The sequence below is a fragment of the Scomber japonicus genome, chromosome 21 (genome assembly GCF_027409825.1).
Source record: "Scomber japonicus isolate fScoJap1 chromosome 21, fScoJap1.pri, whole genome shotgun sequence".
Classification (NCBI taxonomy): domain Eukaryota; kingdom Metazoa; phylum Chordata; class Actinopteri; order Scombriformes; family Scombridae; genus Scomber; species Scomber japonicus.
The window spans coordinates 4,475,207-4,489,692 of record NC_070598.1 but is presented as its reverse complement, the minus strand read 5'-3'; the positions used below and the strand labels follow the sequence as shown (position 1 = coordinate 4,489,692).

At 45.3% G+C, this 14,486-nt stretch overlaps 1 protein-coding gene across 1 annotated transcript in view; it reads right to left on the bottom strand.

Moving 5' to 3' along the window:
* Positions 1 to 12,716, bottom strand: part of smchd1 (structural maintenance of chromosomes flexible hinge domain containing 1) — a 51,988-nt gene extending 39,272 nt beyond the window's left edge. Inside the window, 6 exon segments of the mRNA XM_053342826.1 lie at positions 102 to 216; positions 305 to 438; positions 553 to 635; positions 1,459 to 1,617; positions 5,071 to 5,146; positions 12,474 to 12,716. Of these exon segments, the coding sequence (XP_053198801.1) occupies positions 102 to 216; positions 305 to 438; positions 553 to 635; positions 1,459 to 1,617; positions 5,071 to 5,146; positions 12,474 to 12,716 (810 nt within the window).
* Between the last annotated feature and the right edge of the window lie 1,770 nt (positions 12,717 to 14,486).

The following is a 14,486-nucleotide window of genomic DNA, read 5'->3' as shown; positions in this document are numbered from 1 at the left end:
ACAAGCTAAAAGTTGCTATAAAGCTTCACACAGCTGAGGACAAACTGAACCTTCTCCAAAAACCTTAACATACAACTAGTCATGTGAATCTGAACATTTACCCTGACTGAGTTTCCGATGTAGAAAATAGCCTGTTTTCCTCCAACTCCAAAGTAGGATATGTCACTGTTGAGACTACGAGGGACATGATCGGGCCGTATGTACTTCTCGTCATTGCTGTAGTAAAAAAAAGAGAAAAAACAACAGATAACATGAGACTGCTATAATCACACTCCTCCGATAAGAAGACGTAAAGCACACCGACCTTGCAGATTTGCCGTCGTCCCTGAGAAATTTAGAGAGTCTGTAAACTGCCCAGTTATTGAGCTGCTTAGAAGTCATCCCGCGCCCGTTATCTAACACGATCACTGCAGGTTTACCGAGAGTTTCATCAAACAGCTGAGCAGCAAACAAGAGAAATAATAGAAGTTACTATTACAGAGATTAAAACTCATTCACAGGCATCAGTAAAGAAAAATGTGGTTATAATTGATATGAAGCTGTAAGACTGACCATTCGGATCTCTATTGTCCTCACACCCGGGTTTTTAGCTGTGGCTGACAGAGAATTGTCAATCAACTCAGCGAGCGCATAAGCTGGAGAAGAAGAAAAAACACATTTAGGAGGTTAGTGATTGAAAGTCTGTGTAAAGTAAGAATAAATATGTGTTCTGAGTTTGACATACCACAGAAAAGTGTGTTGTTAGCCACCCTGCCAAATTTGAATGATTAAAAAAATCGCCAAATATATGAAATTAGGCTTAAAAATCAGTCTCTTTCTCTGCTAACAAACGCTGAAGCCCCGCCCCCTACCAAGTGTCACCTGTCAATCAAAGTCACCACCTCTACCAGAAACATGGACGCTACGTCTGAGAGCTTTCTGCTGCTAGCTCAGCTGCTAGCTCGGCGGCTAGCTTGGCGGCTAACTCAGCTAACTGGCTAACTATAGACTGTAGTAGTAGTAGTAGTAAGCCAGAAAATCAGGAAAAATGAGAGGGTGAGAAACAGTTTAAGGCTCTATCTCACCTGTCAATCAAAGTCACCACCTCTACCAGAAACATGGACGCTATGTCTGAGAGCTTTCTGCTGCTAACTCAGCTGCTAGCTCAGCGGCTAACTCGGCGGCTAACTGGCTAACTGGCTAACTGTAAACTGTAGTAGTAGTGTGCGCTGAATGTATTTATACCTCTACAGCAGCAGGGGCGGGTTTATGCTAATCACTAAATCCTGAACACAGAAATCTTGAAACACAGTTTGTGAAGCCTAGCTCCACAATTCAAATCTAAATGGTTGAAATGCTTTTTACACTTTTTTTAGAAATACATTCATGACCTATTTAATGTGTTTAGAAGAAAATGTCTGAATTCACTTTACACGGTCTTTAATGTTATAAGTGATTATACGCAGTGTGAGCACTTACGTAATGAGTTCTTGTCATTGCTAGCGTAGTACTCGTACGTGCCGCTCTGGATCAGCGTATCGTAATGAGGCTGGAACGTGATGGTCTCCTCCCGGGCCGCCGGCAGAGCTTGACCCTCCTGCCGAAACAAGTAGAGGGTGCAGCCGTCCTCGAGGGCAGCTGCAATGAAAAGCACGGAGACAAACACACACTCATGATTGTTATGATATGTGATTTATGATTTTTGCTTTTCAGGGTATTATAGTAGAACTTGTATCTACCTTCCCTCCTTCCTTCCTTCCTTCCTTCCTCCCTCCCTCCCTCCATCCTTCCTTCCTTCCTTCCTTCCTCCCTCCCTCCATCCTTCCTTCCTTCTTTCCTCCCTCCCTCCTTACTCCTTTCCTTCCTCCCTCCCTCTTTCTTTCTTTTTTCCTTCGTTCTTCCCCTCCTCCCCTCTTTCTTTGCTCCTTCCTCCTTCCACTCTTCTTTCCTCACTTCCTTCCTCCCTTCCTTCTCTCCTTACTGCCTTCCTCTTTTCCTCCCTCCCTCCTTACTCCTTTCCATCCTTCTTTCTTTCTTTCTTTCTTTCTTTCTTTCTTCCTCCCTCCCTCCCTCCTTACTCCTTTCCTTCCTTCCTCCCTTTCTTTATTTTTTCCTTCGTTCTTCCCCTCCTCCCCTCTTTCTTTCCTCCCTCCCTCTTCCTTTCTTCCTTCCTCCCTTCTTTCTTTCCTCCCTCCCTCCTTCTCTCTTTCTTTCCTCCCTCCTACCTTCCTTCTTCCCTTGTCCTTCTTTCCTTCCTTCCTTCTTTCCTCCCTCCCGCTCTCCTACCTTCCTTCCTCCCTTCCCTTCCCTCCTCCCTTCTTCTTCCTTCCTTCCTTCCTTCCTCCCTCCCTCCTTTCCTTCCGTCTTCCTTCCTTCTTCTTTTCCGTCCTTCTTCCTCTCTTCCTTCCTTCTTCCCTCCTTTCCTTCCGTCTCCTTTCCTCCCTTCCTTCCTTCCTCCCTCCCTTCCTTCTTTAATATATCTGCAGGCTCCTACTGTATACTCTATTCTTTGGTGTCCTTGTGTGACCTTTTAGGACTGAACTAAACCTCATTGAGCAGCTGGCAGAGAGGTGAACGCTCTCAAAGCTGAACAATGTGACTCACTCACTCACTCGCTCAGCCGCCCACCCGTTCCCCCGGATGTGGTGGAGCAGAGCACCTACAGTAGCGGGCCAATCACCCCGAGGTGCAGGACTGAGCAAGCATCAGGCGGTTGCCAAAGTAATGTCTGTGGTTTTATGCTTTTTTTAACCCTTTACATGCTGATCATATTCTGACTCATAACTAGTATAACATATATAACCTTCCTCACTTTCTTCCTTCCTTCTTTCCTTCCCTCCTTCCGCGGTTTCATTCCTTCTTCCTTCCTTCCTTCCTTCCTCGTTTCATTCCTTCTTCCTTCCTTCCTTCCTCATTTCATTCCTTCTTTCTTTCTTCCTTCCTTCCTCGTTTCATTCCTTCTTTCTTCCTTCCTCTCTTCCTTCCTCCCTTCCTTCCTTCCTTCCTCGTTTCATTCCTTCTTTCTTCCTTCCTTCCTTCCTTCCTTGCTTCATTCCTTCTTCCTTCCTCCCTACCTTTCTTCCTTCCTTGTTTCATTCCTTCTTCCTTACTTCCTTCTTTACTTCCTTCTATCCTTCCCTCCTTCCTCCCTCCCTCGATTCATTCCTTCTTCCTTCCTTCCTTCCTCCCTCCCTTCCTTCCTTCCTCATTTCATTCCTTCTTCCTTTCTTCCTTCCTTCCTTCCTTCCTTCCTTCCTTCCTTCTTCTCTTCCTTCCAGTCAGTATTTGATTAAAAGACTTTCACAATCACTATTTTATGATCCAGGAGAAGGTTTTATAGAAAATGGGCTCGCACGTTCAGTATCTTCTTTCTACAGACAAGCTTTTATGTGATGTCATCTGCTTGTCTGTTCATTTTGTTTATTGCTATACTGTCTTTTATTCACCCGCCCACCCGTTCCCCCGGATGTGGTGCAGCAGAGCACCTACAGCAGCGGGCCGATCACCCCGAGGTGCAGGACTGAACGTGCATCAGACGGTTGCCAAAGTCATGTCTGTGGTTTTATGCTTTATTAACTCTTTACATGCTGATCATATTCTGACTCATAACTAGTATAACATATATAACCTTCCTCACTTTCTTCCTTCCTTCTTTCCTTCCCTCCTTCCGCGTTTCATTCCTTCTTTCCTTCCTTCCTTCCTCGATTCATTCCTTTTCCTTCCCTCCTTCCGTCCTCCCTCCTTCTCTCTTTCCTCCCTTCCTTTCTCCCTTCCTTCTTTACTTTCTTCTATCCTTCCCTCCTTCCTTCCCCCCTCGATTCATTCCTTTTTCCTTCCTTCCTTCCTTCCTCCCTTCCTTTCTTCCTCCTTTCCTTCCTTCCTCCCTCCCTCCCTTCCTCCTTTCCTTCCTTCCTCCCTTCCTTCCTTCCTCGTTTCATTCCTTCTTTCTTCCTTCCTTCATTCTTTCCTTCCTTCTTTCCTTCCTTCCCTCATTCCACGTTTCATTCCTTCCGTCCTTCCTTCCTTCCTCCCTCCCTTCCATCCTTCATCGTTTCATCCTTCCTTCCTTCCTTCCTTCCTTCCTTCCTTCCTCCCTCCCTTCCTTCCTTGACTCGAGGACAACAGGAGGGTTAATGTGCCAAAGTCACGTCTGTGGTTTCATGCTTTTTTAACTCTTTGCATGCTGATCATATTCTGACTCATAACTAGTATAACACTCATAAAATCCACATCAGTCATTAACACATGTTTGATTAATACTTCTATTTGATTAAAAGACTTTCACAATCACTATTTTATGATCCAGGAGAAAGTTTTATAGAATACAATGAATACAGAAACATGTTTGAATGCTGATAGTTGATTTTTTTTTAATGTGTATCAGCTGCTCAAAAATAAAAATGGTGCATTTTATTTCCATTTTTGTACATTGTGTGTCATATTAGGAAGAATCAGGTTAAAAGAAATGTATATAAAGGTGCTTTTTCAGCTCTGGGGTCAAATCTGATCCTGAACAGTATTTAAAGGTTAAGGTTTTTAGATGCTACAGGCCACACAGAGTATTTTATTATTTATTAAATATACATTTATTTATTTTATTGGAACAATTTGGGGGTGTTTTTGGTCATTAATTTAGTTTTTTTTTACCCTCTTGTTGTCCTCAGGTCAAGGAAGGAAGGAAGGAAGGAAGGAAGGAAGGAAGGAAGGAAGGAAGGAAAGGGGTATGGAGGAAGGAAGAAGGAAGGAGGGAGGAAGAAAGGAAAGGAGTAAGGAGGGAGTGAGAAAGGAAAGGAGGAAGGAAGGAAGGAAGGAAATAAAGGAGTAAGGAGGGAGTGAGAAAGGAAAGGAGGAAGGAAGGAAGGAAGGAAATAAAGGAGTAAGGAGGGAGGGAGAAAGGAAAGAAGAAGAGCAAAGAAAGAGGGAAGGAGGGGAAGGAAAATTAAAGATAGAGGGAGGAAGGAAGGAAGGAAGTACGGGGTCAGTTCGACCCGGGAAGACGACAGGAGGGTTAATATGTATTATCTATTATAGGTATTATAGGTTATAGGTAATAAGTGTTATTGGTGTACTAACAAAGATTGATTGACTCACCAAATGTGTCATAATCCAGGACGGCTCTGTCTGTCGTTGACACCACAAATGTTTCATGTGGCTGGATGAAAAACTCCTGTCAGAGAAAAAATAACCAGAGTGAGTTTTTATCTTTATTAACCCTTAAACAGGCCTTACTAGTTATGTCATTTGCACCTAAAGTAAGGAAGGAAGGAAGGAAGGAAGGTAGGAAGGAAAGGAGGGAAGAAGGAAGGAAAGGAAAGAAAGAAGGAAGGAAAGGAAGGAAAGAAGGAAGGAAGGAAGGAAGGAAGGAAAGGAGGGAAGGAAGGAAGGAAAGGAGGGAAGAAGGAAGGAAAGGAAGGAGGGAGGAAGGAAGGAAGGTAGAAAGGAAAGGAAGGAAGGAAGGAAGGAAAGGAGGAAGAAGGAAGGAAAGGAGGAAGGAAGGGAAGCAAGGGAGGAGGAAGGAAGGAAAGGAAGGATGGAGGAAGGAAGGAAAGAAGGAAGGAAGGAAGAAAGAAAGGAAGGACAGATGAAGGAAGGAAGAAAGGACAGAAGGAGGGAACATTTACCCTAATAGCTGAACTTAGATCTAAGGAAGGAAGGAAGGAAGGAAGGAAGGAAGGACAGAGGAAGGACCCGGGAGGACAACAGGAAGGTTAAAGAGTCTGTATCTCCTGGTGCACGTTGTCTGTTTAAGGGTTAATGATGAAGATCAAATATTAACACTGTCAGAGAATCATACGGAGACTTTACTGTGATAAACTTTATACACTAAACTGACTTTTTTCCTGACTATTACTTTATAGCTTTATTAACACATATACAACCATTACTATTATTATTATCACTCTCCCGGGTCAATTGGACCCGTCTGTTTTGACTGTTCCTTCTTTCCTCCCTTCCTTCTTTCCTTCCTTTCTTCCTCTTTCTCACTTCCTTCTTTACTTCCTTCCTTCTTTCCTGAAAATGCATCCTTCATTTTAGTACAGGTATAACAAACATGAATTGACATCTCATTATAAATGTTCTTAGGTTACAGGCTCACAATCAATTGGAGTCACATGTAGGCATGGGATGATAACCGTGTTCAAGGTATACCGGGATTTGAAAAAGCCACGATAACCGAAACCGCCAAATGTTCTGTCATGCCGTTCCTGAGGTATGAGCTGTTTTTAGTCTGGTCAAAGACAGGAAGTGGAAAGGTCAAAAATCCCTCAGGTGGTGCAGCTGCAGCGTAGAGTATCACGACCCCTCACACTGTCATTACAGATTCAGGTTAACCCTCCTGTTGTCCTCAGGTCAAGGAAGTACTTACGGAGGAAAAGAGGAAGGAAGTAAGGAGAGAAGGAAGTGAGGAAGGAAGGAAAGGAGTAAGGATGAAAAGAGGAAGGAAGTAAGGAGAGAAGGAAGGAAGGAAGGAAGGAAGGAAGGAAAGGAGTAAGGATGAAAAGAGGAAGGAATTTAGGAGGGAAGGAAGAAGGATGGAAGGAGGAGCGAGCAAAGAAAGAGGGGAGGAGGGGAAGAAGGAAGGAAAAATTAAAGAAAGAGGGAGGGAGGAAGGAAGGAAGGAAAGAAATAACAGTCAAAAGAGAGATGGGATCAGTTTGACCTGGGAGGACGACAGGAGGGTTAAATTAACATGTCTGTCTTTATTTTTCTGCCTTTTAGGAACATTTTAGAGCTGTAATCACAATACTGTGAAACCGTGATATGTTTTCTTATGGTTATCATACCGCCAGAATCTCATACCGGCCCATGCCTAGTCACATACTATTTGGGACATAGTTATTGATGATCTTCTGCTCTTCCCAAATAGATTGTACCGCTTCTATTTTAGCAGAGTTAACAAACCTTAATAATATCCCGTTTAATGAGTTCCTGTCGGACTTTCAACACTGTTTGTATTTACCAAAATGAGTCTAGTCTTCAGCATCGCTCTGTTAACGTAAAATCACAGAAGTAACACAGACATCAAAGAAATGTAATGACAAAATACAATATCACAGGGATCAGACATTGGAAAACGGCTGTCTCCAAATATGAGGGAGTGGTTGGGTGCAATGGTGGAGACAGCATCCTATGAAGCTATGCTCAGTCGATTGAAAGGCAAAGAGGAAGACGGGATGAGCTCTTGGGAACTCTTTTTATATCATAACCTTATATCATCTATCTGGAGTACTCCGTTTCCTTCCATGTGGATTTCCTATGGGCCATGTTTGTCTGGGTTTGATAATATTTCCTTTCTGTACGTGAAAAGATGTCAACACCAAAACGCACAAAAGAAAACATGTGTATCTTGAACCTGTACTATTTGTGTATTCCTTAAAAGTTCAATACAAATTTGAATGACAAAAAAAAAATATCACAGGGATCACATTGCTCATTACTTTTTAAAGAGTAAAAAGTAAGACCCCCCCCCCCGCCGGTCGGCCCAGTTTACCGAAACCGACCAACCAACCAACCCCCCCCGTCGGTCGCCATGGGCTTGGACACGTGGGTGGATGGGCTTGACACGTGGGTCACAATCTTCTCATGAGACTAGGCAGAAACCAGAGTCTGTCCTCCACTCCGGGTGAAAAGTTCATTTGGGGGGGGGGGGGGTCAAACGTAATTTTTCCCGCCGCCTCTTCCCCAAGGGGTGACCCTCAAGACAGAAGAAGGGGGGGGGGGGGGGGGGGGGGGGAGAAGACAAGCCGCTCATTCACAATTAAGTGAATTATCATTTACGACCTCCCTTGAAATCAGAACAAAGCATTCCATTCAGACTGACTCTGTCCCTCTGTGGATCAGCCAAACGTGTTCGCTACACCTCCTTCCTTTCTTCCTTCCTTCCTCCTTCTTTCCTTCCTTCCTCCCTTGCTTCCTTCTTTCCTCCTTTCCTTTCTTCCTTCTCTCCTTTCCTTCCGTCCTTTCTTCGTTCCTTCCTTCCTTTCTTCTTTACATCTTTCCTTCTTCCTTCCCTCATTCCGTCTTCCCTCCTTCTCTCTTTCCTCCCTTCCTTCTTTCCTCCTTTCCTTCCTTCCTTCTCTCCTTTCCTTCCTTCCTCCCTTCCTTCTTCCTTCCTTTCTTCCTTCCTTCCTTCCTTCTTTCCTCCTTTCCTTCCTTCCTTCCTTCCTCATTTCATTCCTTCTTCCCTTCCTTCCTCCTCCCTTGCTTCCTTCTTTCCTCCTTTCCTTCCTTCTTTTCCTTCCTTCCTTTCTTCCTTCCTTTCTTCCTTCCTTCCTTCCTTTCTTCTTTACGTCTTTCCTTTCTTCCTTCCCTCATTCCGTCTTCCCTCCTTCTCTCTTTCCTTCCTTCCTTCTTTCCTCCTTTCCTTCCTTCCTTCTCTCCTTTCCTTCCTTCTTTCCTCCTTTCCTTCCTTCCTCCCTTCCTTCCTTCCTTCCTTCCTCCCTCCCTTCTTTCCTCCCTTCCCATCCTTCATCATTTCATTCCTTCTTCCTTCTTTCCTTCCTCCTTCCCCCCCCTTCCTCCCTTGACTCGAGGACAACAGGAGGGTTAACGTGTAGATGTCCTGAATGGCTTCTTTGATCTTTTGAGTTTCGTTTCCTCGAGGTAAATATTTTAAATTATGATATTTCCCCCCGACGGCATAAACCATCACTTGCTTCTAAAACCAGATATTCCAGTTAATCAGGGTTACAGGTGTGAGGTTTCATACTGGTGGTACTGGTAAATACTGGTGTTATATAACAGGAAGCTGCATATTTACACTCAATCACTGCACTCCTATACTGGCTGCCCTCATCTTTTAACAATCTGCACTACACTACTGCTACTTTCTTCTTCCTTCTCACTTTCTTCTTCCTTCACTCCCTTCCTTCCTTCCTTCCTTCCTTCCCACCTTCCATCCTCTCGTCTTCTCTCTTTCTTTCCTTCCTCCTCTTTTCCTTCTCCCTTCCTTCATAATTCCTTCTGTCCTCCCTTCCTTCCCTCTTTCCGTCCTCTCTCCTTCTCTATTCTTTCCTTCCTTCTTTCCTTCCTTCCTCTTTTCCTTTCTCCCTTCCGTCTTTACTTCCTTCCTCCCTTCTTTACTTCTTTCCTTCCTTCTGTCCTCCCTTCCTTCTTTACTTCCTTCTTTCCCTCCTTCCGTCCTCTCGCCTTCTCTCTTTCTTTCCTTCCTTCTTTCCTTCCTTCTTCTTTTCCTTTCTCCCTTCCTTCATTACTTCCTTCCTTCCTTCTTTACTTCCTTCTATCCTCCCTCCTTCTCTCTTTCATCCCTTCCTTCCCTCCTTCCGTCCTCTCGCCTTCTCTCTTTCTTTCCTTCCTTCCTTCCTCTTTTCCTTTCTCCCTTCCTTCTTTACTTCCTTCCTTCCTTCTTTACTTCTTTCCTTCCTTCCTCCCTCCCTCCTTCCTTCTTTCCTCCGTCCTTCCTTCCTTCCCTCCTTCCGTCCTCCCTCCTTCTCTCTTTCTTTCCTTCCTCTTTTCCTTTCTCCCTTCCTTCTTTACTTCCTTCCTTCCTCACTTCCTTCCTTCTTTCCTTCCGTCCTCCCTCCTTCTCTCTTTCCTCCCTTCCTTTCTCCCTTCCTTCCTTCCTTCTTTCCTTCCCTCCTTCCTTCCTCCCTCGTTTCATTTCTTCCTCCCTTCCTTCCTTCCTTCCTCCTTTCATTCCTTCTTCCTTCCTTCCTTCCTTCCTTCCTTCCTTCCTTCCTTCCTTCCTTCCTTCCTTCCTTCTTTCCTTCCTTGACTCGAGGACAACAGGAGGGTTAATGTGTAGATGTCCTGAATGGCTTCTCTGATCTTTTGAGTTTCGTTTCCTCGAGGCTTATTGAGGTAAATACTGGTGTTATGTAACAGGAAGCTGCATATTTACACTCAATCAATGCTCGTATGTTGGCTGCCCTCATCTTTTTAAAATCTGCACTACATTACTGTTACTACGGTTACTACCTGTACTTTCTATAAGTGTTACTTTAAATGACTTTTGAAGTATTAATGAGCTTAAAAGTGAAAGATGTTTATATGTGTTTGACTGTTAAGATGGAAAATACAGAGTGTGGTGCACTATGACTTTAACCTTTGTGTCTGTTTTGACTGTTCCTTCTTTCCTCCCTCCTTCTTTCCTTCCTTCCTTCCTCACTTCCTTCTTTCCTTCCTCCCTCCCTCCTTCTTTCCTCCGTCCTTCCTTCCCTCCTTCCGTCCTCCCTCCTTCTCTTTCTTTCCTTCCTTTTTCCTTCCTTCCTCTTTTCCTTTCTCCATTCCTTCTTTACTTCTTTCCTTCCGTCCTTCCTTCCTCCCTCCTCCTCTCTTTCCTCCCTTCCTTCCTCCCTTCCTTCCTCGCTTCATTCCTTCTTCCTTTCCTTCTTTAATTCCTTCCTTCCTCACTTTCTTCCTTCATTCCTTCCTTCCTTCTTTCCTTCCCTCGTTCCGTCCTCCCTTCTTCTCTTTCCTCCCTTCCTTCTTTACTTCCTTCCACCCTTCCCTCCTTCTTTCCTTCCCTCGTTCCGTCCTCCCTTCTTCTCTCTTTCCTCCCTTCCTTTCTCCCTTCCTTCTTTACCTCCTTCCATCCTTCCCTCCTTCCTTCCTCCCTCGTTTCATTCCTTCTCCCTTCCTTCCTCCCTCGTTTCATTCCTTCTTCCTTCCTTCCTTCCTCCCTTCCTCCTTTCCTTCCTTCCTTGACTCGAGGACAACAGGAGGGTTAATGTGTAGATGTCCCGAATGGTTTCATTGATCTTGCAAGTTTCACTTCCTCGAGGCAAATACAAGCAACCTGAATCGTCTCAGGTGCCAGGAATGATGATGCACCTCGACGATAATAACTGAGTCATCTTATTACAAAATAACTTCAATTCAATCTGTCAGTGTGAAAGTTATCCGTGTGTATCAGTTTCATTTCACAAGTATCCCAATGCTTCTCTCCTCTATCCTTCCTTTCTCTCCTGTCAACCCCAACCAGTCCTTCATCTGTCCTTCCTTTCTTCCTTCCTTCCTTCCTCCCTCCCTCCCTCCCTCCCTTCCTTCCTCCCTCCTTTCCTTCCTACCTTCCTTGCTTCCCTTCCTTCCTCCTTTCCTTCCTTCTTCCCTCCTTTTCTTCCTTCCTTCCTTCCTCCCTCCCTCCCTCCCTCGCTTCCTTCTTCCTCCCTCCCTCCCTTCCTTCCTTCTTCCTCCCTCCTTCCTTTCCTTCCTTCTTCCTCCCTTGCTTCCCTTCCTTCCTCCTTTCCTTCCTTCTTCCCTCCTTTTCTTCCTTCCTTCCTTCCTCCCTCCCTCCCTTCCTTCCTTCTTCCTCCCTCCCTCCCTTCCTTCCTTCCTTCCTTCTTCCTCCCTCCCTCCCTTCCTTCCTTTCCTTCCTTCTTCCTCCCTTCCTTCCCTTCCTCCCTCCTTTCCTTCCTACCTTCCTTCTTCCTCCCTTGCTTCCCTTCCTTCCTCCTTTCCTTCCTTCTTCCCTTCTTCCCTCCTTTCCTTCCTTCCTTCCTTCCTTCCTTCCTTACTTTAGGTGCAAATGACATAACTAGTAAGGCCTGTGTAAGGGTTAAAGTTAAAATCTGAAGAGTTCGGTTTAGAAGCTGCTCTATGTGTGAAGTGGCTTGAGATAACTTTGTTGTGATTTGGCGCTATACAAATAAAGATTGATTGATTGAATAATAATAAACTGACATTTTAAGTGTGTAAAAGTGTAAAAGAATAAATGACCTGTTTATGTTTCAGTTTGTTTGGTTTCATTTTACAGGTATCTCAACAGGGAAGGTTTAATTACCACACAGATTTAAATAAAAACTGGTTTTGGTAGGAAGGTTTATTATGTGGTAAAGTTTATTTCTTGTGGTTTGTGGGTGTGTCATCTCATCACCAGTTCAACCGTTAAATTATTAACCCTTACACAGGCCTTACTAGTTATGTCATTTGCACCTAAAGTAAGTAAGTAAGGAAGGAAGGAAGGAAGGAAGGAAAGGAGGGAAGAAGGAAGGAAAGGAAGGAAGGAAGGAAAGGAAGGGAAGCAAGGGAGGAAGAAGGAAGGAATGGAAGGAGGAAGGAAGGAAGGAGGGAGGAAGGAAAGGAGGGAAGAAGGAAGGAAAGGAGGGAGGAAGGGAAGGAAGGGAGGAAGAATGAAGGAAAGGAAGGAGGGAGGAAGAAGGATGGAAAGGAGGGAGGAAGAAAGGATGAAGGAAGGGAGGGAGGAAGGAAAGAAGAAAGGAAGGAAGGAAGGAAGGAAGAAAGAAAGGAAGGACAGATGAAGGAAGGAAGAAAGGAAGGACAGATGAATGAAGGAAGAAAGGACAGAAGGAGGGAACATTTACCCTAACAGCTGAACTTAGATCTGAGGAAGGAAGGAAGGAAGGAAGGGAGGAAGAAGGAAGGAATGGAAGGAGGGAGGAAGGGAAGGAAGGGAGGAAGGACAGAGGAGGGACCCAGGAGGAGAACAGGAAAGTTAAAGAGTCTGATACCTGATACCTCACCATCATGTTCTCTTAAAATTGTGGGGGAAACACAACCACCATCTCCACTACCTCCATCACCTCCACCATTTCCCTGCACTCCCACCTTCCTCCCTCCTCCTCCACCACTCCCACCATTTCCACAACCACTATCATTCCCACCATTCCCACCACTACTACCACTCCCACCTCCATTACTCCCATCTTCCTCCACCACCACCACCTTCCTCCACCTCGTCCATCACCTCCACTCCCATCTTCCTCCACCACTACTACCACCTCCTCCTCCACCACTACTACCACTCCCACCTCCATTACTCCCATCTTCCTCCACCACCACTAACACTTCCTCCACCACCACCACCACCATCACCACCTTTCTCCACCTCGTCCATCACCTCCACTCCCACTCCCACTACTACCACCTCCTCCTCCACAACTACTACCACTCCCACCTCCATTACTCCCATCTTCCTCCACCACTAACACTTCCTCCACCACCACTACCACCACCTCCACCACTACTACCACCACCTCCTCCTCCTCCTCCACCACTCCCACTCCCACTACTACCACCTCCTCCTCCACAACTACTACCACTCCCACCTCCATTACTCCCATCTTCCTCCACCACTAACACTTCCTCCACCACCACTACCACCACCTCCACCACTACTACTACCACCACCTCCTCCTCCTCCTCCACCACTACTACCACTCCTGTCTCCCACCACCACCAACTCCATCACCTCCACTCCCATCTTCCTCCATCACCACCACAACTCCCACCTCCACTCCTACTTTCTCCATCATCACCTTCCTCCACCTCCACCACTACTACTTCCACTCCTGTCTCCCACCCCCACCACTCTCACTCTCACCATCACGACTCCCACCTCTTCCACCACCACTCCCACTCCCACCATCATGACTCCCACCTCCTCCACCACTCCCACCTCCACTCCCACTCCCACCATCACGACTCCCACCTCCTCCACTATCTTCCTTCACCACCACTCTCATCTTCCTCCACCACCCCCTTCTTGCACTATTTCCTCCACCGCCACTTCCTCCTCCTTCCTCCCCTTAAGTCAAAGTAAACTTAGTGGATACTGACCTTGTGCAGCTCCTGAAGAAAGTAATTAAAGTCCGGACCACTTTTGAGCACTTTCTCCTGAACTCCGGCGTTTTCGTGGCGACAGTCCCAAACTTTGACCGACTTGCAGTGTCCTCCTCCTCTTCCTCCTTCTCCTCCTCCTCCTCCTCGCTTGAGAGATGTGCTGTAGTTCAACATCTTCTGGGCTTGGTTGCATGTATCGTCTCTCCGTCCGTCGCAACCTGCAAGTTAAGCAGCATTTCACGGCAGCCTCCTCCTCCTCCTCCCTCCGCTGAATCACCTCCTTCTTCTCCTCCTCCTTCTACTCAGCCTTGCATGGAATCTTCGTGCTGCGTTCAATTTACCTCGGAAGTTTACGTGACAGAGCTTTGATTCATTCCAGATAGAAGTCAGGAAAACCAATTCTAGCGATGTTAGTGATTTACAACCAATACCAAGTTGATAAAAGTGCTTTTTTGCTGTATTTTTAAGCCTACAAATAGTGTAGCAGCGTGTCTACAGATCGAAGTTGGACAGTGAGATGTGTGAACGGCTGATTTGAGATAAAAATGAGATAAAACAGCTGATAAACAGGATATTAATATATACTTGACACTGTTGATACAGGGGGTGTAACATATAGGATTTTGAGGCCGGGCCTAGTGGAAAAATCTGACGTTCTTGTTGAAATTTCCGGCTGGCAACTTGAAATTCCCGATTTCCGAGTACAACTGGAACGCACCACCGTGTTGTTTGGTTTTGCTGTATCTATCTTGTCCCTGTTGTCTCGCGAGATTTGTACTGGTTTGTGTCTTTATTATACAAAATCATTATGTTTTATGATGTGAAAAGGCTGTGATTAAGTACTGTATTTATTTAGGTAGAAAAAAAACTGTTTGGTTAGAGTAAGAAAAAGATCATTGTTTGGGTTAAAGTTATAACTCTCGCGAGATTAGGGTTACCAGGCTACAGCCCTCTACGGAAGCTCA